Source organism: Rattus norvegicus, chromosome 8 (genome assembly GCF_021556685.1).
Source record: "Rattus norvegicus strain SHRSP/BbbUtx chromosome 8, alternate assembly SHRSP_T2T, whole genome shotgun sequence".
Lineage (NCBI taxonomy): Eukaryota > Metazoa > Chordata > Mammalia > Rodentia > Muridae > Rattus > Rattus norvegicus.
The window spans coordinates 52,115,587-52,143,494 of record NC_141541.1 but is presented as its reverse complement, the minus strand read 5'-3'; the positions used below and the strand labels follow the sequence as shown (position 1 = coordinate 52,143,494).

Sequence of the window (27,908 nt, the reverse complement as noted above, 5' to 3'; positions counted from 1 at the left end):
AGACTGATGCCTAGAGCGGGTAAGGGGTGTCGTGGGTGTCCCTGAGAAGCTCAGTCCAGAGGGCCTTTGTCTAAGAGACTCTGAGAAAGGGATGGGTGGCAGGAAGCTTGGGGAATAAGGGTATTAAGAAGAGAATAAATTAAAGGGGGGGCTTGAGGGACAAGGGGCCTGTGCTGTCCTTCAAACAGCTGGGAGCAGACCAGGGGTGGGAAAGAGGGTGGCGGGAAGAGCTTGATACACTATCTTAAGAAACACCGTTTACCCACTTCCCTCTTAACCACTGCAGTGCACAACGAGCCAGGGCACAGGGCAGGAGCCCACATGCCCCAGTGGCTTTCAACATGGCACGGGTATAAAGGGAAGCAGCTGAGGGATATCTCAGGAAGGGGAAGTTATCCCCTGGTCCCCAAATGCTATAAGGCACAATTCTTGGAGGCAACTAGATTCCATCCAAAATATTAAAGGAAAAAAAAAAAAACAACTTCAAAACAGAAAACTTTAGATCCCAGGTCTACTGTGACTTCGCTTGGGCCTGGTCAACACTCACCTAGCACCACAGGGGGCTAGCATTAGGAAAGTTGTATTTGGAGAAGAAACAAACAAAAACAGAAAACCTAACAAAAACAGAAACAGGGAGCCAGCCCCACGTCCCAGCTGTGACGAGAGGTGCGAAGGACCACATCTCCAGTCGGAACACGTTCCGTTAGTTAATTAAAAAAAAAAAAAGACTTGGGTTTTTGAAAACCCAAACCAGCTTTCTTCAAAGATGTCACCCTCATTTGTACCCCTGGGCTTAGCAGCGTTAAGAGGGCTCTTGGCTCATGGATGTTCCTCTCTGGACTGACTGGTGAGCAGGTCCAGGCAGGGCGGCCTCCGGGCAGGCTCCTCCCTAGCTCCATCCAGCAGCGACGCTCCCAGCAGGCTCCAGATGGCGCTGTCCTCCCAGAAGGAGTGGCACTGGGGGCAGCAGGTGAACTGAGGATCCTCGCCCCACAGACCGCGGCCGTTTTTTATTACACACAGGTAAAACCACAAGCTTAAAAATGCAAACAAGAGGAGCCGACCAGGGAGCTGAGGGACGCGGCTGACTCCATCCATCTCTGCACCAGTCGTCGTCCCCGACAGGCTCCTCACTCCAGACCCTGCCCAGGCCGCATCCACGTCTGCTCCGCAGCTTTATTTTACTTTATTTCTCTCACGTGTCAGGATTTTGTTGTGTTTTTGTTTTTTTTTTTTTTGTGGTGTTTTTTTTTCTGAATTTTTAAAAAAAAACTTAGGACGTGGGGCCACCACAGGGAAGAGGGAAGGGTTGTAGCTCCTCAATGCTACATACGGGAGGGTGGACTGGCCAGTTCATAGAAGAGCAAATAGGCGTCGCTGGTGCGCACTTGGCTGGAGGACATGGGTGTGACACTGTGGAAAGATCAGGGAAAAGTCAGAGCCTGTCAGGGAAGGCAGGGGACACAGTAGAGTACTCAGTTTGAAGAGATGTCCCTAACGTCTCTAGGCCAAGTTAACCTCTGCCTCTGTCCTCTGAGGAAGGGTTTTATTATTTTTAACATGTGTCTGTGCTGTGTGTGTCTGGTGGCCAATGGCAGTGAACCCCTGTTCTCTGCAACAGCAGTGGGAGCTCGTAACTGCTGAGCCATCTGCTCAGTGCCAAACCCTTTTTGGAAACGGGGTCTCCCATAATCAACGCTGACTTCCAACTTTCTAAGTAGCTGAGGATGACCTTGAAATCCTGACCTCCTCAGTATCTGGTTACAGTCATGTGCCATCATACCTATTTCTGACAGTCTGGGAAAGGGCAGCACACACACGTGTATGGTGGAGCTCTTGGCCCCGGCTTTTCCGTCCATTCAAGATGGAAGCCCTGTGAGGTGGGCTGTCCAGGAGCCCTGCCAGAATCCCATCTCACCTGGAGTCATTGAAAGTGTGCCATTCGCCCGTAACCGGACTTCGGCAGTAGGCTGTATAGTGACCTCCCATGGTGGTTCCGGAGTGATTGGACACAGCATACAGGTTGTAAACAGCATGGTCTGAGGCGGTAACACAGGTGTTAGGCATTCCTGCCCCAACATCCCTTCCCTTCCGCCCTTTTATTTCCCAATCTTTCCCCTGCCTTAAAACCATAGCTTCTACTAAGAGAGAAAAAAATTGGTTTATTTCCTCAGAGCGTATGTGTGTGTGTAGTGTGTAGGTCACAGGGACACCTTGACAGAGTCAATTCTCTCTCTGTGTGGGTTTTGGATCCATCTCAGGCCATCAGTACTTTACCTGCTCACATCCTCAATCTCTTGACCTTTTCCTAACTCTCTTGCTTCCTGCCCCTTTTCCTCCCGCCTTCCTTCTTCCGTCCTGCCCAAGTATACTCACTGGTGTTTTCTGAAGCAAATTCTCTCAAGTCCAGGTCTCTTAGTGGGAAATTCACAAATGTTGTGAGCTTGCTGGTTCGTATCCTGGATTCTGAGAACCGCTTCAGGTCTGTGATTGCTCTGAGTCAAGGACAGGAAGCATGAAGAGACTCCTTGGAGAAGCAGCTCTTCTCAGGAAGCAGGATCGCAAACAAAGAAGTCTATCGAGTTTTTTTTTTCCTTATGCTGCTTCCCTCCCCTTTTGGTCCCTTGTCATCAGTCACCCCAAAAAGTCAGCTCCCCACCCTGGGGGTTAAGGATACGGAGCACCAAGATCTTTGGGAACCTCTGGACAGAGAACTTCTTTATACATCGTTTTCTGGCCCGGCAGCGGCAGCATGTCTGAAAGACAAGACAAACAAGGATAGAAAGAGCTTAAAGCCTGAGGCGGTGAGACTTGTGGCCCTTCCCCACAAGGGGTACTTCTGTCACTGTGGAGTGACTTACTGGTTTCTCATCCCCATCCAACACATCCTCTTTGGTGAAGAGCCTCATACAATCCATTAACGTCACTTCAGGATAGCCTCTCTGCAAGGAAAAGATCCAGGTTAGTGGTCACAGCCTCACTCAGCCTGGAGAGAGGCTGGCGCAGGGCTACAGCTGAGCGTACCTTTGCAATGGGCAACGAGAGGTCCCAGAAGGGATCGAACACTGTAGAGCAGTAGCCGCAGTCGGTGCACGTCAGGGAGCTCTTTAGCTGCCCAACGAAGAGATCTGGGGAGAGGAAGCCAGGGCATGCTGAACATGTGAATGCCTGTCTTTCCCCACCCACTCTGGCCTTAGGTTTGAGAGCCACTGGCAGAAGCAGGGTCCCCTGGGATAAATGATCCCCACAGCTTCTCAAGCAAAAGCGGGTGAAGAAGCAGATGTTTTCTGTTCGGTATACTTACCCCCAATCCGACTGTCTTCCCTTTCTAGATACTTCCTCCACATCTGTCGCCCTTTCTCTTCATCACTGGGAACCACAGACAGGAAGACAGCTAGGTCAGAACTCAAGCCCTGGGAGGCTTACGGGGCTACCATCTAGCATCTTCGTATATTTACATGTATGACTTCTGTGGTGCTGGGCATGGAATCCCTGGCCTTGCTCCTGTTCACACAACCCTCCCAAGCTGCAAATCCTGAGTCGAGGTTCACCTGAGCCAGGATTAACCCAGGCTGCTCTCAAGTTCATCATCCTTCCTACCTCAGGCTATCTATCTATCTATCTATCTATCTATCTATCTATCTATCTATCTATCTATCCATCCATCCAACACATGTACAATGCCCAAATAAAAAGTCTGGGCTTAAAAACAAAGCAGGGGGTTGGGGATTTAGCTCAGTGGTAGAGCGCTTGCCTAGCAAGCACAAGGCCCTGGGTTTGGTCTTCAGCTCCGGGAAAAAAACAAAAACAAAAACAAAAACCAACAACAAAGCAAATCTGATTCTCCCCAAATCAGTACTTGAAGAGAAGTAGGTACAAATGCCAAGTTCACAGAGACGTCATAGCGGCAGCGCCTCTCTTACTTACGGGAGATGATCAAGGCTCTCAGGGCTGGGCTTAGGCCTTGCTGCCACCCGGTTCACCTCGTTGTGGAGGCCATCCAGAAGGAAACGGAGGAATTCCTGAGCATCCTGCTGACTGAACCCAAACAGAGTGAGTGAGTGGGTGAGCAGCACCCACCGGACCCCGCTTGTGTACCACACACCTTGGGAGGACATGCATGTCAGGCCCTTACTTATAGCCAACGAAGCGTGGTGCATATCTCTGGATCTGGGTCTTGAACTCAGATGGGCTCACCACATCATTGGGGGATGACGTCCATATGGTCTGGATTAGTTTTGCAAACTCTGTTGGAAGGAGCCATTAAAGAGGGTGGAGAACAGGTGAGAGAGGTCCTCTGTGTGGCACTGGCTGTCCTGTACTAGCTCTGTAGACCGTGTTGGCCTGGAATTCAGAGATCTGCCTGCCTCTGCTTTCCGAGTCCTGGGGTTAAAGTTGTGCATCACAACTACCCAGCTGAGATGTTTTCTTTTTTTAAAAAGTTATTTTAAATTGTGTTTGTGTGCATGTGCATGTGTAGGTGTATGTATATGCTTATGAGTGCCCAAAGAGGCCACAGGCGGGAGCTGGCTCTGGAAACCAAACTCTGGTCCTCTGTGAGCACACAGGCACTTTGGCAGTACATGCCTGTGATCTAGTTAAGGTAGGAACATCAGGCCAGCTTTGGCTACATGAGACTGTGTCTCAAAACCAACAAAACAGGTTGGGGATTTAGCTCAGTGGTAGAGCGCTTGCCTAGCAACCGCAAGGCCCTGGGTTCAGTCCCCAGCTCCGAAAAAAAAAAAAAAGTTAAAAAAAAAACCCCAACAAAACAGAAAAACAAAACCAAGACAACCAACTGAACCAAGCATCCCAAAGATCACCAACCAATGAACAAGTAAGAGGGAACACGGAAACGAGTCAGACATGATGTTGTACACCTTGATCCCAACGCCTGGGAGGCCAAAGCAGGAGAACCGCAGCTGTGGCTCCAACCATGCTTACACAGGAAGGCTGTGCTTCAACCACAGATTCTGACACTTGAGCCCCAACCAATAGGCAAAGAAAGAGAAATGGAGGGGTGGGGGTGGGGTGTCTACCACACAACATCAGTCCAGCCTGGTGGACCAGGAAGAGCTGAGAAGGGCAGCAGGATCCACGCCCATACGGGGCTCCTCACCTTCCATGAGAGCTGTGTGTGCACTGCTGGTATGGCCGAGGTCCCGCATGTACAGCCTCTGGAGGCAGTAATCTCTCAACTCGCGGGTGTTGCTCAGACACTGAAGAATTGAGTTCATGAAGCACTAAGAGAGATCATCCGGCAATAAGTGGGCGTGCACGGGTCTGGGTTTTTCCTAAGCTGTGTATTCCCAACTAATGGCACTATTGGGATGTGGTGGCAACTTGGAAGAGATGGGGCCCAGTGGGAGGCTTTCAGGTATCGGGGGCTTGCCCTGAAGAAGCCTGAAGGACCCCACTCTCTTCCTTTCCCTTGTATCCTGGCCACAAAATGGTTTTGCTTTGCTATACATGTGCTGTCTGCCTTGTCACAAGCCCAACCATACAAACTCAGTCTTCTTTAGGTGTGCTTCTCTCGTGTATCTATCGTAGGGGAAGCTGACTAACAACACTGTGATGGGGTACAGACCCTCACACAGCACCTCTATTACCTGCATCTAAAGGTTCTCTGTTTCTTCTACCCAAAAATGAACTCACTCACAGCTCCGGGTTCCTCCTTCCTGAGTGAAGGCAGGGCAGAGTGAGGCAAGGCCCCAGTATGTGGCAAGGCCATGTAATTGGCTATTTCCTATTAAGGTGTACAAAGGGGTGTGGGCACACACACTGGTCAGCAGTGGGGAGGGAGTGATGGGAACCAGGAGGAAGGTCCAGGAGAGCAGCAAGCTCGCAGTGACAAGGGCAACTTCCTTTTAGCTGTGCTTCCTGCTGGGGGCGGGTGAGACAGAGTCCTGCTATTCACTGAAACACCAGCCAGGAAGGGCAGGTGCTGACTGCCCTCTAGGATAGGAAGCTACCTTGTGGAGTCAGGGAGGCCTCTACTAGATTATCCCAGTCAGGAGAGGAGGGGAGGGCTTCAGGAAAGAGCTGAGTTGGGAAGAACTTACCGTGTTCCCAAGGTTTCGAAGACCAGCCAGACCCTGGGCACTCTTTGAATTCTGTAAGCAAAAAACAAGTCACATGAAGGTGAGGGTACAGCCCTGGGTCTGTACAGTTCTCACCCAGACTTTTCTTTCAGCCTCGGTCTGGGCCTTGGAGAAAAAAAGCATGGAGGAGTGCCTATTTTCAACACACAAACTTTTCTTCGGGGCTTTGCGGTTTTTATGTATTTCCCCATCTTTTTGTTGTTTTGAGAGAGGGTCTCACTAGGTAGCCTAGTGAACGTGTGGCAATCCTCCTGCCTCTGCCTCCTGAGTGCTGGGGTTACAGGTATGAGCTACTACACCTGGTTTCTTTATATTTTCTACTACACTGGAGACTAAAGATTAGAACTAGAGGCTAGGGGCTCATAATTTCAGGAATACAGTCAAGTCCTTGTTGAAAGAAAGTCCAGGTCAGACATGGTGATGAAGGTCTGCAATCCCAGCACCTGGGAAGCAGAGTCAGGACAATTAGGAATTCAAAGCCAGCCTCAGCTACATCATACATAGTGAACCCAAAGGCTAGCCTCAGCTATATGAAAAAAACAGGGGTTGGGGATTTAGCTCAGTGGTAGAGCGCTTGCCTAGGAAGCGCAAGGCCCTGGGTTCGGTCCCCAGCTCCGGAAAAAAAAGAACCAAAAAAAAAAAAAAAAAGAAAGAAAGAAAAAAACAAAGAGGTTTCATAGCTCAAATCCAGGTACTATTTCAAATGACCTACATTTATACCAGATGTTCAATATATAAAGGAACCACCATGATTTGCACTTTAAGAAGTTTAAATGACAAATCACTGAGTTTCCATCTTCAGCTGGGGAAAACTCAAGCTGCCTGCCACTCTCACTTGCCAGAGACAGGTGGAATTCTTTGCAGCTGAACTCAGCCTCTAAGGGCTGAGCCCAGGCGGGAGGGAGGATCCTCCCTGCCTGTCTCAGGTTTCAACATCCCGGACTAGCCACTGGCACCAAGCTGAGGAAGCACCTGGCTGAAGGTGCCACTCTTGTCTCTACTGTGGAGGCTGGTGAGGGGGTTGGAGAGAGAACAGGTGTGAGACTGCAGGCACTCAGTGTTATTTGTCAAGGTCTCTTAGGTAATCCTGGGCACACCTCCTGAGAATCAGAAAACCTTCAGGCTCAAAGGGTTAAAGAAGCAGTAGCTGAGTTTGTGGTGAGTCTGCCACCCCCTCTTGGAAAGGGGGCCTCGGAACAGGCAACTCTGGAGCAACACTGGCTGGGGCATGCGTGGGGCCGGCTCAACCCTGATCAGAACAGGAGCCTGAAATAACTCAGCTAAAATTACTCATGCCATGTGCTGACAGCCTATGAGGCTGTCAGCGGCTCAAAGCTCAGGAGACTGTCAGCTTGAAGGGAGGTGGGGAGAAGCAGGCCGAGGGAGGGCTTTTCTCAAGCAGAGCCAGGCCCCTCCCACAAGTAATAGGATCCCTCTCTTGGTCAGTTGTCAGCTCAGACTCTAGCAGGTAGAGAAAAGGTACCCAGAAGAGACATACTTTAAACCTTTCGCTGGAGGGAAAGCCCGGGGCAGCATACAGGGTGTAACATCCTCCACTGCCCTGGCCTGCAGTGCTAACCTGACTTGGCCCCCAAATAAACTGTGAGTCCCACCACTGGGTGTCCTAGTTCGGCAGTAGACGGCTTGGCTAGCATTTGTAAGGTCTTGGGTCTGACCCCTGGCAATGGCAAAACAGCAAAATGCTGACACCTGTGATGGGCCCTATAAGTGGGCTACCACAGAGATAGTCCCTGGGGTCAAAGACCTTATCAGAGATTTGGATGAAATGTTAAAAGTCTCCCTTTTCCCCAGAGCCCAGCAAGAAAGCACCACAGCAATCTTCTTCATGTTGCCCGCTTGGAGGCACCCATCGAGGTGTGCCCACACACGATGCCCACTCACACCTGGTTTCGGTAGCTCTTTACTAATCCTTACCCCCTGTGCCCGAGACGACATCGGTCTAAACAGGCTGTAGAGACAGAAAGCATCCTACCACCGGTGAGCATGTCCACATCCACCAAGGCGGGCTCTCAACTCAGGTACTTATCCCAGCACTAGTGAGGGTGGGGAAAGGGAGGGGTCACCAGTCCACAGAGGCACTCCTGCTTCCAGGTGGGAAGTGTATTCACCCTCCATGGTTAGTACTCTAGTCCCAACGCTTCTATTGGCTTGAGGGCAGAAAGGAGAGCCCCCCCCCCCAAACACCATAGGACCCTCTGCTTTGTGTGTGTGTGTGTGTGTGTGTGTGTGTGTGTGTGAGGAGTCATGTTCTTATCTTAAATTTCCTCAGCTCCAAAACACTTGGCAATTTCTTCCTTCCTTTCTTAGACATGGGGTCTCACCATACATCCCTGGCTAGCCTCAAAGTCACTATGTAGACCAGATGCCCTACCTCCCAAGGGATGAGATTATAGGCATTCAGCACCATGCCCGACCCTACTTCTCACCACCTTAGTTAGTGCTCTATGTAGGAGGTGGGGGTTTGCGGGGCTTGGGGGTGGGAGTGAGTGGGGGGAGCCGGGCTGCTTTAAAGGCCAGGCCAAATCTTCACCATGAATAGGAAATCAGGAGCTCCAGGGAAAGTCAGCACTTTCCATTCCAGAGAACAAAATGTCCCAGGAGTGACCTTTCTCACAGGGCAAACAATCCTACCTCTGGGCTGGCAGGGAAAGAGAGGCTAGGATTGAAAAGGTGGGCCAGGAACCCTGCACAGCCAGCCGCTCGCTCACAATGCCAGCTGTTTGGCTGGGACTCACGGGCAGAGGTGAGAAAGTTTGGACCTGGCGCTGCCTTACACCTAGCCATCAGCAAACCTAGCTTTGACTCAGTAGCAAGCACTGTTCTAGAGAGCAGATGCCACCTCCATAGCACTCCTCTGCCAGGGCAGGAGCGGGGGCTCAAGCAGCCTGCCACTGGATAATGTGGGTGGGCATCTGTGCATGGGCCTGTAAGAAAGGTGGGCTGAGATTGTGACTTCACACTGGAGACCCCAGCTGAGAGGCATTCTTGCTTTATCTGCATGGTAAGGGTCAGCCATGTGTCCTGGCGGCAAGCAAGGAGCCCGGTGTAGCCCTGGCACGGGGCAGGGCACGCACTGCCAACATGGGAGCTGGTGCCTGTTACATAAGACCTGTCAAGCTCAGGCCCCTTCTCTTTCCCAAAGGGACAGTGCCCAGCCTTAGCTCCAGAGCTACTCAGGGAGCCGCTTCAATCAAGGAATCCACTGCCCACTCTACACAGCTGAAGAGGACCAGGAAGAGAAGGGCTCATTCTCTCACCTGTCTACAACCTCTGCCCTTCACAGGGTCAAAGTGCTCTGGCAACTGACCCCTGGGAAACAACCCATTTGGGAACAGAGAAAGGGAGGCACCCTTTGATCCACCTTCCTTGTAGTTTGGTCTTGAGTCACCGCCCCACCCCCGCGCGCGCAACCCCCTCCCAAGTCCAGTGTGTTGCCCATTCCCTCTAGTCACACACCAGCCCTAGTCAAGGTTACTCTAGCCTGCACCTGTCTTGATATAGGTGACTGGGATTAAGAGGCCAAGAGCCACCAGGTGCCCGGGTCATCCAAGGAAGCGGGTGAGGAGGCCTTAGGGGCTTGGATATCAACAGGGGAGGGGTCTGCAACAAGCCTGCGATCTCTAGGGAAGGGGGCATCCCTTGCCCGGAGACTCTTGGAAAAGAGGGGAAAAAGCTGGCAAGGAACATCCCGAGGCTCAGAGACTCATGTTAGACTGGGGTTGATCCCGGGAGCAAGCAGGACCCCAGACCTTCAGCATGGGAGGTCCTAGAAAAGGGCCCGCGTACCTTGGCTTTGTTGAGCAGAAGCCCCACGAAGGTGGAGAGCAGCAGGGACGGGGACAGAGGGGAGCGCGGCCGCAGCTCCTTGGCGAGAGCGGGAAAGGGGGCGGCGGGGGGCTCTTCGGGCAGGGTCACGGTGTAGGAGGTACGCATGCTGCGGAGCGGGCGGTGGGCTATGCCCCAAACCCAACGCTGCTGGTCAAGGGGTTACGGGGAGTCCCCGCGCCTTGCTACAACCGTGACACCGAAGCCGGCGGAGATCCCACAGGACCCCGTCGGCGACGTGGGGCAGTAACCGCTACTGAGGGGCCCAGCGCGCGCTCCTCCGCCTCAACCTCCCCACCGCGCGCAGCCAACCGACCGGGCCCGGCGCTCGCGCTCCGGCGGACTGGCTGACCCGCCGAGCTTCCAGCTTTGCGACGTCAGCGCGGGGGAGGGGCGGGGCCGGACCGGGACCACGCCCCGCCCCGCCTTCGCCCCGCCCCGGGAGCCGGCACGCGGACGCCGGCGAGGTCTTTGGGCCCGCCCAAAGCCGATGACCCTGGGGCCACAGAGACGCGGGAACCCTACTGGGGCAAAGTGAGGGCGTGGTTTTACTGGCCGGCCCGGGGATTGAACTCCACAATCTTTGGGGTTATTGGGAGACTCCCCACTTAAGAACAAGCGTCAGTCAGCCTGGGGTGCCTCTGCCAGGGCAGCAGGCAATTGTGAACTTGGAGTTGTGGACCCTTTTGAGACCCTAGGGGCAGCTAATTATTTTTCAGGGCAAAATGCACAAGCTCACACACTTTCATCTAGTATGCGGGGAACCCCTGACTTCGTGACGGTCTGCAGGGGTCGAGGAGCCCTGGCTAGAAAAGATTTCTAACCGCTGCCGGGGCTAAGTTCCACTCTACCTCTAGACCTGGCCTAACCCATTATCAAGAGAGGCGGTGCTCATTTTATCAGGTACAATAGGTCACTGACCCTTTTGGCTCCAGAAAAGAACCATTTCTGGGTCCTCCTAACCAATTACCCAAATCCATCTCGTCTAGAATCTTAAATTTAACTTTTTATAAAGAGGATGGGAGGAAGACACTCGTCTTGTACATTGGGGGTGGTCTTGTGTGTGTTTGGTCTCTGGCCCCTACGTGGGCAATGATTAAAGGCAGGGGGTCTAGGGAGGGGGGTTTGTTTTTGATGCTCCGCCCCCTCACCTAACAGGGAAGCGCAGGAATCTGCGGAGAGAAAGTATCTTGTTTGGAGCTTGCAGGCTATTTTTAGCCAGTATTTTTAGCGTTTAAAAATACTCGGAGAGGCAGCAGTGTGCGCTGTTACTCATCTGTGGGCTGCTTCTGTTCCTCCTGGCATGCTCATCCCCTCATGCACACGCGTACCGCACACACGACCACAGCCACATGGGCATTGCGTCCGAGATACATGTGTGGGTTGTACCCTAGGCCGCCCACAAAATAGGCATTTGGTGCAAATAGGTGAGAGTACGGATAGTCTCTCACCATTACGTCCTCAGCAGTGGTGGCAGGAGGAGGAGGGAGCAGGAGCCACTGGGCAATGAGTGCTGTCGCGGTTGGAGGCATGATCTTCAGACTTTGACCCAACCTGGACCCTGGACACACTGCAACAGCTCTTTTCTCCAAGCTTCCGTGTTTGCAGCAACACCCTTTTCCAGGGGGCAGGTCCCACACTCGGTGCATCAATGCTTGCTCGCATTTGATCACAGCACTGCTGTGAGATAACCGGAACATCTTGCACGTGGTCCAGGAGGCTGTGAAGCTGTCTATCCATATAGCCTCTTTCCATTATCACTCCCTTTGTGTTTCTCTGATCCCTGCCACCAGCTACCTTGCTCCTGTTCTGCTCTTAAGAAATAGGACTAGAGCTGGACAGACAGCACAGTAAGCAAACATGCTTGCCTCCAAGACTGACTACCTGAGTTTGATCCCCACAACTCACATGGTTAAAGAAGAGACCCTGTTCGCACAAGTTGTCCTCTGACCTCTACATTTGCAAAGTAAAATAAATGCAATAATTTTATTTTAAGACAGGGTCTAACTATGTATCCCTGACTGGTCAGGAGCTTGCTATGTAGCTTCATGAAGATTCCCCTGCTTTTGCCCCCTAAATGCTGGGATTTAACAACAGAAGTAGGTTGCTGCTGGTGGTGGCAGCACATAGGCACGCAAGCCTTTAATCCAGCACTCAGGAGGCAGAGGCAGATGGATCTCTGAATACAAGGGCAGCCTGGTCTAAAGATAGAGTTTCAGGACAGCCAGAGCTACACAGAGAAATTCTGTCTTGACCAACCAACCAACCAACCAACTGGAAACAAAAACAAAAGAGAAAGAAAGAAAACAGACCTACCTGAGCATATTACCCTAGCATTCAGAAGGCTGAGGCAGTAGGATTGCTAGTTTGAGGCGAGCCTGGACTGCACAGTAAGACCCTGTCTTAACTCTTTTTCTCTAGCAGCTGGTGCTCATACCCCTGTAAATGACCTCTTATCCATGTTCCTGTAAGTGGCTCTAAGGAAACGCAGAGTCCCCAAAAGGGGGTGGGGGTAGAAGAAGGATTGCTTGGAAAAGGAAGGGAAGCAGCAGAAGTGAAAGCCAGATGAAAGAGGGTGGTGGGGAGACCTGGGGGGGTATCATCAAAAAACATTAGATGCATGTGTGAGGATGTCATAATGAACCCATTATTGTATATACTTTCACATGCTAACAGAAAACATGTGAGGGCTGTTGAGGTGGCTCATCTGGCACTAACGATCTGAGTTTGAACCCTGGGTTGCAACAGGTTGAAGGAGAGGAATGAATCTGGCAAGTTATTTGCCATGTGCTGAGGCAAGGGTGTGCCCGCACGCAATGAGTAAATGAATATAATAAGACATGCATGCTAGATGCAGTCCAGTTGGTAGAGTGTTTACCTAGCATGCACAAAGCCCTAGATTCATTCCCTAGCATTGCGTAGACTTACATATATGTAATCCTGTGAGATAAGAAGCTCAAGGTCATCCTTCACACACACACACACACACACACACACACACACACACACACACACACACACACGCACGCGCGCGCGCGCGCGCGCGCGCAGTCCCTTGAAAGACCAAGCACTGGGATATGGGCTTTATATAGGCTATAGGCTGGTTAGTTTCCATAAGTACCCCCATGAAACTTTAACTGTTACTTCCCATTTATAGGTGAAGGACTTTATGTGCCAGTGGGGTCAGTGTTCTGTCAGGACCTCAAAACTAATAAATGACTATCTAGGGCAGACCCAGACTTGTCTTATAGCCAAACTCACACTTTTAAAACAGGTACTAAGAAATTCTAGGATGTTCCTCCTTTTTTTTTGTCTACTTTTAAATTCTATTCAAAACTCGGGTTTTGACAGATGTGGCGCACACCTATAACCCTAGCGTTTGAGTGGCAGGGGTAGGAGGACTGTAAATTTGAAGCCAGGCTGGATTATGAAATAAGACCCGGTCTTAAAAGACACATAGACCTGAGCAGATGGAAGCCCCCGGGGGGCTCGATCCCTTGGACCATAAAAGCCAGACCGAATCAACTTCTGCTCATGATGGGGGAGGGGGCACAGTTCAGTGGAAGAGTTAAGCCTTGAACTTGATCCCCGGAGCTACAACAAACAAAACAACTCTACCCTTCTATAAAGCCTTCCCTAATTAACTCCACCCAGTTCCAAACACCCATTACTTCATCCCCTCAATTTGCACGCTGTTAATTTATCCCAATATATGTATCTTTGTTTTATAGCTGTAAAACTTGCAAACGGTCTGGGATGCTGTGTGGCTTGCCTTGGTTCCTCCAGCACCCTGGACTCTCCTCCAGGGCAGGGCTGGAGGTTCCTTAAGGAGGGCTTAGTGAAGAGGGCCAGACCAAGCTCTGCTGGGAATCCTGCAAGCTGCAGTTGTCCTCAAGGGGAAGGGGTGTGTCTGGTCTTACATGCCAAGCAAGTGTAGTGTACTGTGGGTGGGGGTTGCTGGCCAAGAGATGCTCACCTATTGGAGCATGACCTCTGCTCCCACGACTTAGACTTAATTACATGTGCACTCCCATCTTGGTGCTGTGCCAGCATGCTCTCCCTCTTTCCTGGGATGCAGGAGGTTGCCGGGGAGGTGTGGGTGTTTCTGGTAGCAGGGAGGGACAGATGGGGAAAGCTGCTGCATGGGTGTATTTTGAGAAATCTAGGGTGAGTGCAACAGATTCGCACAGCGTCCAGTCTTGTCCAGCAGGTCCTACTGCTGCTAAACGAAGCCAGGGAAGACCCATGGCTTATTCCTCAACTAGGCAAACTCCTGTGAGACCCGCTCTCTTCACAGCCATATCCTAAAGTAGGCTCCATAAAAAGGAGTCTGACCCCCTTGGGGTCTGAATCTGGCTAAGGTTCCATGACTTAAGTCTGAAATATACAGAGCCATATGGGTTAGGTTGAATCCTGCAGCCCAAAGCCACTATTTCTCTGAGCTATTTCCTGCCTCTGGTGTAGGGCAGGTCACTTTCTCTACCTCAGTGGGGGCTCGAACTACAAGATCAGGGACTGAAACTATTCTCCTGTTCTCAGATCCCAGTAGGCAGCTTTGTCCAGGGTTTGGTGATACTGCTTGGGTTCAGGAAGATGTCTCAGGGCCAGTGGTCCAGATCCTAGCAAGTGTCTATCTCCTGGCTTAATTGAGACCTGAAAAGGCAGGGGCTCTGAGTTTGGGGAAAGCTTTCGTGGGCTTCTAGCCCACGGTATCCTTTGCAGAGGAGAGTCGGTTTACCCTTCCCCCATCAGCGGTAGGAAACTATTTCCTTGTAGGAATTAGACCCCCACAGGTCAAATGTTCTGTGCTCTTTCAAGCCCCAGGAAATCTGGCCTGAACCAGCCTTATTCTAGAAGCCCACACACTTCCTTCTATTGCTTATAGCTCTGTCTCGGGTGCTAGTTTTATGTATCCATTGAGGTAAGAGGGGACGAGGGACCACGTGTGCAGCGCCGAGCTCTGAACATGATGTTTGTTTCTGAGGCTGATGGTCAGTGGAGCGGGTCCCCCAGGGGCAGGGAACATTTTGCTAGGCTTGGATTAACTTGTGTTGCTTTGCCCCACCCCAGCACTATATTAACTTAAAGTGACATCCTGGAGTGTGTGTGTGTGTGTGTGTGTGTGTGTGTGTGTGTGTGTGTGTGTGTGTGTCGGGGGGGTGGCTGAAGGGAAGAGAGGATAGATGGAGGGTTCTGGAAATCAATTGAAAAGTGGAGCTGGAAAGTCATGACAAGGACAGCTGCCAGGTCCCTCCCTGCCCAGGCGAGTCTTCGAGTGATGGAGAAATTAGCACTACGGTGATTCTGATAATCATGCCCAAATCCTCTGCTCTTCCTCCTTGATAACTAGGTCTTGTTCTGGTCATGGGGACTCACTTTATGTTTCTTCTGAGTGCCTTTTGCACAGGCTGAAACCCTCAGGAAGTTTGGTTTCCTTGGAGTGGTTGAGCCTGGCTGGGGTAGGCCAGGTAAGGATGGGCCCCAGGGTGTCAGGTTGTCAATATGGACAAGTAAGACAGGAGAGGTGCAGTCCAGTGAGGCTGAGTCAACAGAATGAGAAGGCAGGGAACAGGAGAGGAACGTCCGCTTTTTGTCCTGGAGTTCTTGGGCCCTCTCTGCCATCCTCCACTTGTTCAAGTCCAGAGTCCCACCCGAGAGGAGGATCACAGGACTCTGGCTTATATAATCTCCCTGTCACTGAACAGCTGGGACCCAAGGCTTCAGAACATGAGTCAGCAACCCCATCGGCAGACGGGACCCAGAGACTCACATTCCATCACTTCTAGAAACAGTTCCCCACCCCGAGCAGAGAGGAAGGGCGCATAAGATCCTGTGTGTCAGAGAGAACAGCCTCAGCCAGACCTGGTGCCTCAGTCCCTGCCTCCGTGTGGAAGAGGCAGGTTCCTAGCCTGCTGACTATGCTCGGAAGGGCCCTGGGCCAACCCGTGGCTCTTCTTGGGGAGAGGAGGCGAGGCCTGGGAGGGGCAAGTGCAAGGCCTGAGGCCAGAAGGCAGTGTGCCAGGGCTGGCCGGGGAGCAGCTGGGGGGGTGGATCACAGGAGGATTAGGAAGGATTGTAGGGTTAAAACACGGGCCTGGCAGTGCTCAGTGGGAACAGCTTGTCCTTCCATAGGCCCCAGGAACAGAAGAGGTGGGGCGGATCGGGGGGGGGGGGGGCTGACTGGGTTGGTGCTCTCTGGCTCTAGGCTCTCTGTGGGCTGAGCCACCTGCAATGCTCAGTGGGACAGTGACAATCCTTGGTGGTGGCTGGCTCACCACCCTGCATTTTCAGTGACAGTGGAGTCTCAGGGGGAGACCCTCAGAGACCCGGGGCTGGGTTGCATCCTCACTCACTGGCATGTTGGTGGTGCCTCCATTACTCATGCTCAGTGGAGCCTGTGAAGCGAGCTCCAAGCTCAGGTTGGCCGTTACTGTTTTATTGGCTGGAGATGACTCCACCTCCGTGGCTTGGTTTGGGCCTCGTGGCAACGCTGTGAGGTGGGCAGGGCAGGTGCCATCGTTCGCGTTTATAGAGGAGGAAATCCGTCTGAGCTGATAGGTATCCAAAGTTAAAGGGTCAGACCGTGCCTCTCAGAGGTCACGGGCAGCCTCTCTCAGCCCCAGATGACCTCTCCCTTCCCTACCGCTGGAGGAGGCACAAGCACCCAGGCCTGCCTCCTACTGTAGTCATATAAACATGGATTTCCTGAAGTGAACTGAAGGCAGGACTGGCTTGCACTTCTCTTGTGTCCTAAAGCCAGGAGCAAAGATGGCGGACCTTTATTGAGCACCTACTATGCGTCAGGCTCTTTCACAGTAATTTATGACGCAGAAACTATGAGCTCCTTTCATTTTACAGAAGAGCAAACAGACTTAGGAGTGAAGGAAACCTCCAGAGAAAGCCACACTCCTCAGTGCATGAGTGGTACAGAGAGTGCAGAGCTAGAAAACAGAGCACCGAGAGAAGAAGCCACGCTGTTTTTTTTTTGAAAGAAGCCATCCTGGGAGAACAGAGCTTACTGAGAAGCTTGTGACGGGGCAGGTTTCAAGGCACCAAAAAAGTTGCTCTCACTTCCTTAGGATACAATCAGCCCCAGGAAGTGAGCATCAAGAGGGCTGAGGTGAGGTGACGGTCTTAGGGTGGTGAGACCACAGAGCTCGCTCCTGATTGGTGGTATTGTACTGAGCAGAGCTCAGGATGAAATCCTAGCTTGGCTTTAGGGCACTCTTGACCACCTAACAGTGCTGTGCCTTGCTAGGTGGGAGGGATGCGGGTTCCGGTGACTGAGTTTGCTTGAGGTTCTTTCTGAAAACAACTCTTTTTGGCCCTGGGCTGGGGTAGGGCCAGGTGTCCAAGGAGAAAGGATGGGAAAGGGGACAGCAGGCTCCAGGAAGAGTCGTAAATAGTAGGCTTTGAGGAAGATGACAGATAAGAGCAGATCCAGTGGGAGTCTGGAGTGTATGTTGCCTTTGGCCCAGAAGGCTTCAGCCTTGGCTTAGACAACCTGAAAGGCTTCTAACAGGGCCAATTTTAAGGCACTGTCCTGGGAGCATTGGCTTCAGAGGGCCGAACTCTTAAGCCCATAGATGATTCGCCTGCGGACCCCACACACAAGCATGCCTATATGAGGAGAGTTCCTTTCTTCTGAGCAAAGGAAGAAGTCAGCAGAGGCTCCCTCCACCAAGAGGAGCCTTTCCCTTGCCCATCACCTCCGTGAACAACACTGGACATGTTCCGAATGGACTCTACAGCGTCCCAGGCTTGTAGCCAACCCTGACGGCTAGAGTCTGAATGTCCTGTGAGACATAGTTTTTGTATCTTCCATGGTACTTCCCAGGTGGCCCAGCAAAGCCAAAACACTTTAAGTAATACAATCAAAGCTGTCCCAAGGCCCTTCGTCATGACACACTTTAGCCTATGACCCAGCTATAGTCCCTAGTCCCGAACAAGCTCTCTAAAGCACTATCTCTTGCTGTGGCATACATAGCTCTCCATTACAAAGGACATATGCTCTATAAGGAGGGGTACATAAAGAAACAGACAACACAGCACTCTTACCACATGCTTGCCTACCCATGCGTTCTACTGCCCATCAATCCACCACCCCCACCCCCATCTATTCACCCATCCATCCATCCATCCATCCATGCAATCAGCAGGTCAGCTGAGCTCCGAGTTGCCAGAGGCACACGGGAGGGAGGTAGAGATACGATCATTTTAAATCTCGGAGAGCTCGCCACCTATTGGACACACCAATAACTACAGGAGAGGAGGAAAGTAGTCACTGCCCGAAGGGAGGCGTGTTCAGGGATTAGATGTGAGGGAGACCATGCCAGCCCTTGGTTAATCTCCAGCAGAGCCTCTCCCCTTATTCCAGTCCAGGCAGGCTGGAGCACCGAGGTATTAGATCATCCCTATCTCTAGACAAAAGACTCTACGCTATTTTCTCCAAAGATACAACCCTACTATCCGGATACCCTGACTCAAAGCCTGCTGGCATCAGGGGAAGAGCCTTGCTACTACTAATATCTCATGCCTGGACAGGAAGAGAATCATCCAGAGCAGGAATGGGGGTGGGAGGATGTCTCTCTTCACACAGGAAACATGCTGATCACTTCTACTATGACATCCAGCCCTGGCTGGACCAGAGCCCACAGAGCACAGAATGAGAAGAACAAAGTAGAGGGGTGCCTGGACATTCTAGAGCATCTTTGGACCATTCCCAAGTGTGTAGGTCTTTGAAGCATGGGACAGCCCTTCCCCATGGCTCTGTGTCATGGGGCCACCAAGTCATGCTTGATCATCATGGAGGACCTCCACTGCTTGTCCACCACCAATCATCAGTCAGATTGGGAGTTCTGTTCCTAACCTGGCTCTTTTTAACTGTCTTCCCAGCCCCTCACCGGATCCCCAAGAGTAAACTCACCATGGTGTCTCGCCCTGGAGAAGTGGAGCGGCTGGGCCCAGAAGCCTGGCCCTTGTTCTTCTCCCACAGTGTGTAGCGGCCACTTGGTCGGTAGGTGGGACTGAGGACTTCGGGGACTCGGGAGGGAGGGGCCTGTGTGAGCACCTGTGGTGCACTGCCCTTGCGGCCATAGTTCTCCAGATAGTCTGTTAGGTACTCAGAACGGCTGGCTGCTTGGTAGAGGCCCTGCAGGGCACAGAGCTCCTTACGTGTGCGGGCCAGCATGGGGCTGCGACCCAGGTTTCCGGGGTCTATCCTAAAGCCATCTGAGGCCCGGTAGCCATCTGAAGTCCTGTAGCTATCTGAGGTCCGGAGGCTGGAGAAATCCCGGGCCAGGTCTGATTGGCTGTTCGATTTCTTCTGGCCCAGGGTCACGCCCTGGTCTCTGGCATTCATGGGCAGGTAGCTGAGGGAGTTGCTGGTCACTCCATAAGGAAATCCACTGCCTCCGTTGAGTCCACTGCCTGAGGGCCTTTCATTGCCACGGGTCTGGCTCTCAGACCGCTTACTACCCCCAGTGATGTCAGATCTCAGCAGGGGGCGGCCCCTGTCACAGTCCAGGATGGAGGAGGGGCCGTAGGTGCGGGGCCGTGGGAGGAAGCTGGTGGGGGAGACCGGCTTGAAACCAAGTTTTTCCTTCTCCAGGAAGGAGGCGGCCAGGTTGGCCCCATAGGAAGAAGGGGTGTAGGTGCCATAGCCCGATTTGGCATAAGGGGCATCTGTGTAGCGGGACGATTCTGTATAGCGCTTCAGGGTGGAGGAGAGCTGGGACATCCTTCAGGGTGGTACTCAGTGGGTACTGGGAGCCTCATGGGCTGAAAGACAAGGAAAGCAGCTGTCAAAGAGCCCTGCAAGGTAGCAGGCCCACTCTGTGATTGTTTTTTTTATGCCAGGTGGGCCAGGACCTTAGGCTCAACAGGGGCCACTTGGGGCCTGTCTGTAACAGGCTGGCCAGCTTCAGAGAAACAAGCATGCAAAAAGGTCTGTCCATGGGCTTGGTGTACCTATCCGTGTACCCACAAGAAAAAAAAATTAGCCAAAGGCCCAGCCTCTCCTGTTTCCCAGCCCTCTGTGTCAGAGTCTCCAGCTGAATCCCATGTGGGTCTTTTCGTAAGTCTTGGCAGGAACTTTAGAGTTGGCAAGGGCTGGGGGGTAGGGGAGAGGAATCCCACCACCCTCAGTGCATAGACTGGGGGACAGTGAGCATTTCTGAGTTATAAATGCTCCCCTACCTTTGGCAAGCAATACTACCTTCAGGTATAAAAGACTCCCCCTTCCCCGCGGAGATGTCTGGAAGACTGAAGAAAAAGACGTCTCAGGAAAGAAAGGAAGTGGAGGTGGGAGGTGGGAGGGATTGTCTGGCAGAGGGGGCTGGACCTTGGACTCCAGTCCTCCCTTGTATTATTCTTGGACACAGGTACCTGCTGCTCTTTCACAAAGGGGACCACACCAGGGATAGGTAGAACCTATCTATTCTCTTCTGGGGTTTGGCCTTGTCTGTTTCGGGACTAATGTAGGTGACAAACTGATCCTGGAGTTACTTGACTTGTGTGAGTGGCGCCCCCTAGAGTCAAGATCCCGTACTGCAGACATTCCCAGACTTCAGGTTTTTGTAGATTAATCACGGAAAGTGTGGAGGTTGAACAGCTCTAGAGGCCGTGTATTTTTAAACCCATTGTACAGATACGAGCAGTGATGCTTGCTTGCCCAAGTTCACATGCTACAGAGAGTCAGGATTGGAACCCAGGACATGGCCCAGCAGCCTTTCCCATCAGCCCTGCTTTTACCTCATCTGGAGACTCCTAGAACCCCTCCACCATGTGGCAAGAGGGGAGAAGGTGCTTTGGAGAAAGAGGCTTGGAGGACCAGACTCCTTTCTTCAGGGACCCTTAAATAGAGGGCAGGCCTCAGGGTGGTGTTGGGGGAAGCGAACACACACGCACACACCCGACACACATATGAAAGTCAGAGGATAACTGGTAGGAGTCAGCTTCTCTTTCCACCATGCATGTTGTTTGGGGGTTTGTCTGTTGGTTGTCAGGTTTGGTGGCAAGGGCCTTTACTTGCTGAGCTATCTCACTGGCCCCAGGGCTGGTTTTGACTCCCCCTGTGTCAGACTCGTGGAGCAAAGTTACACTAGTTGTCAAACCTCTTCAAGCCCCGACTTCCTCCCGTGTAAAAGAGCATAATAACGATCAGGATTCCTATCTTGCAGGGTTGCTGTGAGGACCGAGAGATAATAACACGGGAAAGCACTTAACAATGACTGGCTATTATCTTCTCCCCAGCTAGCCCAGCTCCTCCCTTTGTAAGCTATAATAATGGCAGGGCTGGCCATCCCCTGGCCTGGCCGGCTCAACCTCAGCCCAGGCGCCAGGCTCCCCCTGCCACCCCCAGTGAGTTAAGTGGGTAGTGGGTAGACATCTAGCCATTCAGCAGACACTGGCTCAAGCAGCCCACAGCTTGTCCAGGCCAGCAGCCACACTCACTAGGGCAGGGAGGAGTTGGTGCCAAGCCCCAAATGCCGAGAGCTTGGCAGAAGGTTGTAGAAACTCAAGCCACTGAAGGCTGGGGATAGAGGCAGAGGTGGAAGGTGAGGAGGTGGCCGCGGAACAGAGTTCCTTAACTGTGCCAGAGACCTCTGGTAATTTTCAGTCCTGGTTGTCACCAGAAAGACTGTCCATCTGATTGTCTTCCTTGCCTGGCTCAGGGGACCCCAACACCCTGTGCATGGACACTTTCTTGTCCACTACACTCCCTCCTCCCATGGAACTTCCAGTCTGCTCTGGGAGATGGTAACTGGGTGAGAGTCTGAAGGACTGATAAGGGGAAATCACTGGGGTGTATGTGGGGGGCGGGACAGAGGCCTAGGGGTGGGGGCAGGGGACCTGTCCAGTTCTGTTCCATGTTGGAGAACTCCATCAATAATGCAAAGTCAAAGAGACTCCAGGCTTTGGGAGCTGGGCTCTGGGACACCCCACAGCCAATCAGATTGGCCCCCACCCTCCCTGTATGAGCTCATGGCTCCGCCCCACAGCTCTCCCTCCCTTCTCCCAGACTGAGGCTCCAAGCGAATTGGTATGCTGTGGGCACTGCCTCAAGCCTGTGACCTCTCTTAGCCCGGAGTATGACGCACAAGTGCTCAGGCCAAACAAGATACAGCCACAGGGACAGACAGCGCTGGCATTTTTAAGACCTGAACCTGAAGCCCCATCTTCTAGCTCATAGAACCCTGGGGAGAGCTCCCCAATCCCAGCTCTCTTGTCTGCTCCAATCTGGCAGGCAACCACCAGTTGCTCTATCACAGTCCCCTGGAAACTGTCAGTTCTAATGCCTACCTCACAGCTCCCAGGGTAGGAGAGGGTTTCTTTCTGGAGCCAGAACCTTGCACACATCTCTCCCCTCTACTAAGCAATACTTTTGTTGGACAAAAGTTCCAGCACCTCACAGGTGAGAAGACAGTTTACTACATTAGTATTTCTTGGCTTTACCTGGTCCTGCTGTCCCTGGAGGCTACTGAATGCACCATGGGCGGGAGCTTCAGTTGGGGAATCTGCCTATGGCCTTGCTGCGCAAGACGGGCAGCACTCTCATGGCTTTGAGTCTCCCTGTTGCCACAGGAACGCCTGGGACTGAATGGCTCTTTCATGGGGCAGTGGGAGGCCAGCCTATTGGCTGGGATTCCCCACACTCCTCCCTGTCCAGTGTGGGGCCCCTGCTGCCTGGCTTCTCTCATTGTTTTTCCAGAACTGGCAAGTTCAGGCATGTGGCTGCTGGCTGCACCTCCCCAGGGGCCTGCCACCTTGGACAACGGTGGCGGTGGTGGTGGTAGTTCCTACTCTTGCCTTTTTTTTTTTTTTTTAACAGAGATTTTGATGTCTCCCTTCTCTCTGAGAGTCTCCATCGCTTTGCAAAGTTTCCCCACAGAAACTGGCATGGTGGCATCATTTTGCACAGATGCACTTGGCTTCCTCTTGGGACAACGGAGCCATGCAGCTAAGGCTCCCAGCCAACTGGTCCCACACACCTACAGACCAGGCATAGAACTCACTGAGGACCTTGAACGCAGCTTTTGACTTTGTCTGCCAGATAGCCTCATCCTGTATGTACTTGGTCCTCCCTAGCCTTCCTGGCAGTGTCCTTAAGTGTAGAGGTCCTGAAAATCTCAAGGCAGACGAAAGCTTGAACTTTTTCAGATGCATACATTCTCAGGTTTAAGAAACATAATTGCAAAGGTTATATTGTTTGCGTTAAATGAAAACGAAAAAAAATTCGTATTTTTAAATGTACAAGAAATTTAAATAGTGCCTTGTTTTGCTTTTGTTTTTGTTTTTTTGGACGAGTCTAGGCTGACCTCAAAGTCTCTGTCTTGTCTCATATCCCAAGAGCTGGGATTGTTAAGTATGAGCCCCTAAGAGTGAAACTTAAGTAAAGTTTTATTGTCCATATTTCAGATCTTTTTTTTTTTTTTTTGCGTTCTTTTTTTCGGAGCTGGGGACCGAACCCAGGGCCTTGCGCTTCCTAGGTAAGCGCTCTACCACTGAGCTAAATCCCCAGCCCCCGATATTTCAGATCTTAACATTTAAAGATGCACCGACTAGGGCTCTAGCACACTAACTCAGTTCCCCCGGCAGCTTTAAGCGGTCATGCTATCAATGCGTCTATTTGTGGGTAAGGAAACAGTTCTTTTTTTTTTTTTTTTTTTTTTTCCGGAGCTGGGGACTGAACCCAGGGCCTTGTGCTTGCTAGGCAAGCGCGCTACCACTGAGCCAAATCCCCAACCCGAATCAGTTCTTTCTGCAAGTCATGTGGACCCTCTCCCGCTGTCAGGCTGCTGCAGTTGTCTCTGCTGGGTGGGAACTGAGCTCTGTCCACTGCAGCTACCCTGAAGCCATCCATCCCCTGTCCTGAAAGCAGGGCCATGGGCCTGTGAAGTCAAAGGAGGACCCCTCCAGGATGCCCACGCCTATTTATCCCGCTAGGAGAGAAGGCTGCTTGCGGGAGCAGCCCCTGGATTTTCCACTGTAAGTGAATGAAAATGAAGCCTGGTGTAACCTGAGCTGCAGCACAATACTGATCGAGGGAGAGATGGTGATCGAGGCCTCTATTTCATCCTCTCTGCCAAGCCCTGTGTGTCCCCTGGTACTGGCATCTACCCCAGCACAGGCTTCTGGGCCCCAGCTTGGTGGCAGACATATCCCTGAGCCTCCTTCCCACGGCTGCAGTTTAGCCCACTCCCCAAAGTACCCACACTAGGTGAGTCAGGGGTTGAAACGAACCCTGTTCCCTTGAGGCAACCAACCACCTGGCATCAAGTCACTGTCATCAGTCACTGTCATTTCCTGTAGCTCACGTGAAGGGCTCCCTAACCTGCCCAGCTGGAGGAGGGACTTAAGCCTCAAGAATCCCAGACACTCCTGGCCCTGGAGGCAGAGGACTGGTGATACACCACCTCTTAGCAGATTCATGCCCCTTTCTGTCCCGATGGGCTCATCTTTCTGAGGCATAGGCCTAGCCACATCTGTGGCTTTGTCACTGCCCTCACTTACGTCCTCTACCCTACAAGACACTTCATGGACACACCCAAAACACCACTAAGTCCCTTTCTTCCTACCCAGATGTTCAGGGCAGGTCAGCAGGGAGACCCAGTCAGTCTCACTAGGTGCTCGGGAACCTCCGCAGTAGTGACCTCAGAGCTTCCCAAAGCTGCCTGCTAATTGTATCAGAATGTGCTGACTGAGGACTAAGAGGGGGATAGACACCCTGTCACACCTATGACCCTTCCTCCTTGCTGCTTGGATCCCTTGCTAGACTCTCTGGCCACAAGTGTCCACCCTGACAGAGTGGAGAAAATGGCAAGAGCTGTACATTTACATTATACCATCGGCTCCTCTCAGGCCTCTTGAGCCCTGACCCTGACCCTCTGACCTGTTGCTAGCACTGCTCTCTATCAGATGCTTGCAGCAACCCACCTACTTTTATCACAGAATCCTCTCGCTTTGGGGAGGGGAGGTCCTGTAAAGGAATTTGTGCAGGTCTCCATTTCTCTTGCACTTTGGAGGTGCCCAGAACTTGGGGAGGGGATGGGAGTTGAAGAGGTAAAGTGAAGAGATCAGAGATGAGAGAGATCAGGACAAGTATCCTGGCTTGTGGAGAGGTGGGTGGGCCTAGGGGGGGATCACACAGGGTGTTTTTCGATTTGGGGTTGGGATGGATAGATATCTCTACAAGTCCAAGAAAAGGCAAAGAAACAGGCTTCCTAGAAGCAGAAGGTATCTTGTGATTTTCTTCTTCACCCCCCTTTGCTCAAGTACCCCTCCTAGTGCTCCCTGCCCTGGAGAGAGTCTCACCCCCCCACCTTTAGGGCTTCAGTTGTCCTCTGTCCCCATATCTTGAGGAGCATTTGGGTTTGGTTACAACGCTCACCAAGTCCAGCGGGCAGCCTCTCAAATGCTCTCCCGAACTCAATGAGGCTTTACTTAGCCATACTTGAAGCTCTGACACCAAAGAGAGGGCTACTGACCTGTGTCCGGGGGCACTGGATGGGATCTGGGGGCTTCTTTCCTCGCAGGGAAAAGACGGCTGTTGTAGAGTCTAGAAGCTGGAGTCTGACTGGGGCTGGGTAATCCGGAGCTCAGGTTACGCTAGCTAGATATATATAGTATCTTATCTGACCTCGCCGAGATGGCAACTCACTTGCATTCCAGGCCCCAGGAGAATTAAAGGGGCAGTGACAAGCCCACCTTCCACCCAATGCCTAGTGACTGGGTGGAAGCAGAGAATGAGCCAGAATCCTGGGAATACTTGGAAATAACAGGAAGGATCAGGGGTCAGAGCAGAGGGCTGGGGATGAGTCTGAGTCCCAGACATGGAGAAGGTGGATTCTCTAGTGCTGTCCGTCACAAGTTGAGCGAACACGAAGAGGCCAAACTGCTAACCCAGCTGCTGGTGTTTTAAGATAGGGAGGACCTAGCTCCTCTCTGGACACGGGCAGAGAAGAGTGGCTGGGACCAGCCCTTGGTTTTCAGTCCACTACTGTTTTTACAGTGGACTTCTAGGTCTAGGCCTGAATTCTTATTCTTTCCCTTCATGGATCTAAGATAACTTCTGAGGATACTTAAGTCTCTGAATCTTAGCTATGTAGTTTGTAAAACTGAATCATAGAGCTAGTATGGTGGCGCATGCCTTTTATCCCCAGCACTTGGGAGACAGAAGCAGGCAGATCTCTGAGTTCAAGGACAGCCTGGTCTACAAAGCAGACAGCCAGGGCAACACAATGAAACTCTGTCTCAAAACCAAACCAAACCAAACCAAACCAAACCAAACCAAACCAAACCAAAGGAAACCAAAAAAACCCAACCAAACAAATGCACACAAAGGAGAAACTCAAAGGAACAAATAAACAAAAACCATGAATAATAAGGTGTGATTACATCTCACAAGGATAAGGATAAAACAATAGTTTTAAGCTTCCTCAAACAGAGCCAGGGTTCAATAACGCCAGGCTTATTGGCCATGTCCATTCATCTATTCATTACTAATGGCAGTTGTAGCAGACAACCCTTAATAGAAGATAAAGGCTTTGGGCTACCCCCCGGGATTGCGACACCAGACACCAGCCCTGTGGTTTTCTGAACTAGTCCACATCTCCCAAATGGAAAAGTCAGACAGATTTTGCCACTTTCCCAAGGCGACAGGCCACACTCCTTTCCCCTTTGTTCAGAAAAAAAAATTATATATATATATATATATATATATATATATATATATATATATATATATATATATATATATATAAATCAAGTGTGGCTTCTCTGGGCTGCCAGGAGAATGCTTGGCTCCAGAGGGGCAGTTCCAGTCTACCTGTTGGAGGGCTCAGGCTTCCGGGGTATCAAGGGCAGGCTGGCCAGGGTCATGACAGGAGGGCCTCTCTGGCCTCGGTGCACCTGTCTGCTCCCAAGATGATTTCTTCTGTTTCTTGATGGCTCTCCCTGGAGACTGGAAGGCCCCGGGGCTGGTGCCTCCACCCTGTCTCAGCACACGGTACTGACTCAGACTGGGTCCTGGTGATGCACTTTAGAGGACGCCCTCATTCCAATCCTCATTCCAGAGCAGCATGCATCTACAGCATCAAAGAGTAGGGGACACCCCCACCCCAGCTCTTCCACCAGTTCTCCATGCCTCTTGTTTTGTGGTTGGGAAGCCCTACTAGGATCTTCAACTCTATTCTCAAAAGCTCTGGAGTTAAGAGCTAGGAGCTCTCTCTCCTCAGAAGAGCTAGAAGCAGTTGACCAGGACTCCTCTTGGTAAGTTGCATTTCAGAGAATATTGCATGGCTGTTTTTGCTTTGGGATTGGTGAGAATTTCAAAGTTGCCTCTTTCTGATTTGGGATTGGTGGAAAAATTTTCCCTTCCGCTTAACTGCTGGCTTCCCCCTAACCCCCTTCCCCCGCCTTGGAAAACTGACCAAGAGACAGCCCCAGGAGGTTTAACAACAGGGAGGGTGGTAGCTGCCCACACACGTGGGGAGAGGGGATGTCAGGGTCCAGACGTCATTCTCAGGCCACACAACACACAGGGCGGGGAGACCTGTACCCGCGGTTACAGTGTTTCCTCAGAACACACTGATCAGCACACAGATGGCTCTTCCTGGCACTCGGAGCTGTCAGCTGGCAGCCCCTCTCACACACTGGCACCCTCGGCTGGAGTTACCCCCTCCGCACAGCTGGCCCTCGTCCTACATTCCTCATGTCCAGACTGCCCAAGATGTCTTTGATACCCTACTTTCCGAGTCTCAAAGCTGGTACTGACCCTGGCTTTTCCCTTCCCCGACCTGCGACAGGTGGCACGTACCTGCCTCTTCTCGGAGGATGGACGAGTCGAACCGGGCACAAGCATGGAGCTGCGGATGAGTCCTGGCTGGTACTGGCGCGGCGCAGCGAGCAGTGGCTGACGCAGAGGGCTCCCTGGCCTCGCTCGGTGCCTGCCCGCCTCTC

General features: G+C 52.0%; 1 protein-coding gene across 10 annotated transcripts; it reads right to left on the bottom strand.

Annotated features, from left to right (window-relative positions):
- Positions 1–1,170: 1,170 nt before the first annotated feature.
- On the bottom strand, positions 1,171–27,908 carry Usp2 (ubiquitin specific peptidase 2). Of its 10 annotated transcripts, none has more exons than XM_087560152.1 (13): positions 27,766–27,908; positions 18,874–19,727; positions 6,063–6,113; positions 5,120–5,243; positions 4,136–4,247; positions 3,928–4,038; positions 3,305–3,369; positions 3,025–3,128; positions 2,862–2,942; positions 2,678–2,756; positions 2,377–2,484; positions 1,919–2,039; positions 1,171–1,413 (listed from the first exon to the last, which is right to left on the bottom strand). In XM_087560152.1, exons 2-13 carry the CDS (start codon positions 19,684–19,686, stop codon positions 1,326–1,328), a joined length of 1,857 nt encoding a protein of 618 aa, XP_087416278.1. In that variant the 5' UTR covers positions 19,687–19,727; positions 27,766–27,908; the 3' UTR covers positions 1,171–1,325. The 10 variants fall into 10 exon arrangements, with proteins under 10 accessions (XP_087416278.1, XP_087416280.1, XP_087416279.1 ...); XM_087560154.1 differs by lacking the exon at positions 27,766–27,908 and adding an exon at positions 26,776–27,205; XM_087560153.1 differs by lacking the exon at positions 27,766–27,908 and adding an exon at positions 22,404–22,636.

Coding starts and splice junctions, on each gene's coding strand:
- Usp2 (XM_087560152.1), bottom strand. CDS start 19,686: ATGTCCCAGCTCTCCTCCACCCTGAAGCGCTATACAGAATCGTCCCGC. Junction 3,370..3,927: donor GAGAGCCTTGATCATCTCCC/GTAAGTAAGAGA, acceptor TGTGGTTCCCAG/TGATGAAGAGAAAGGGCGAC. Junction 3,129..3,304: donor GGAAGACAGTCGGATTGGGG/GTAAGTATACCG, acceptor TCCTCTCCCCAG/ATCTCTTCGTTGGGCAGCTA.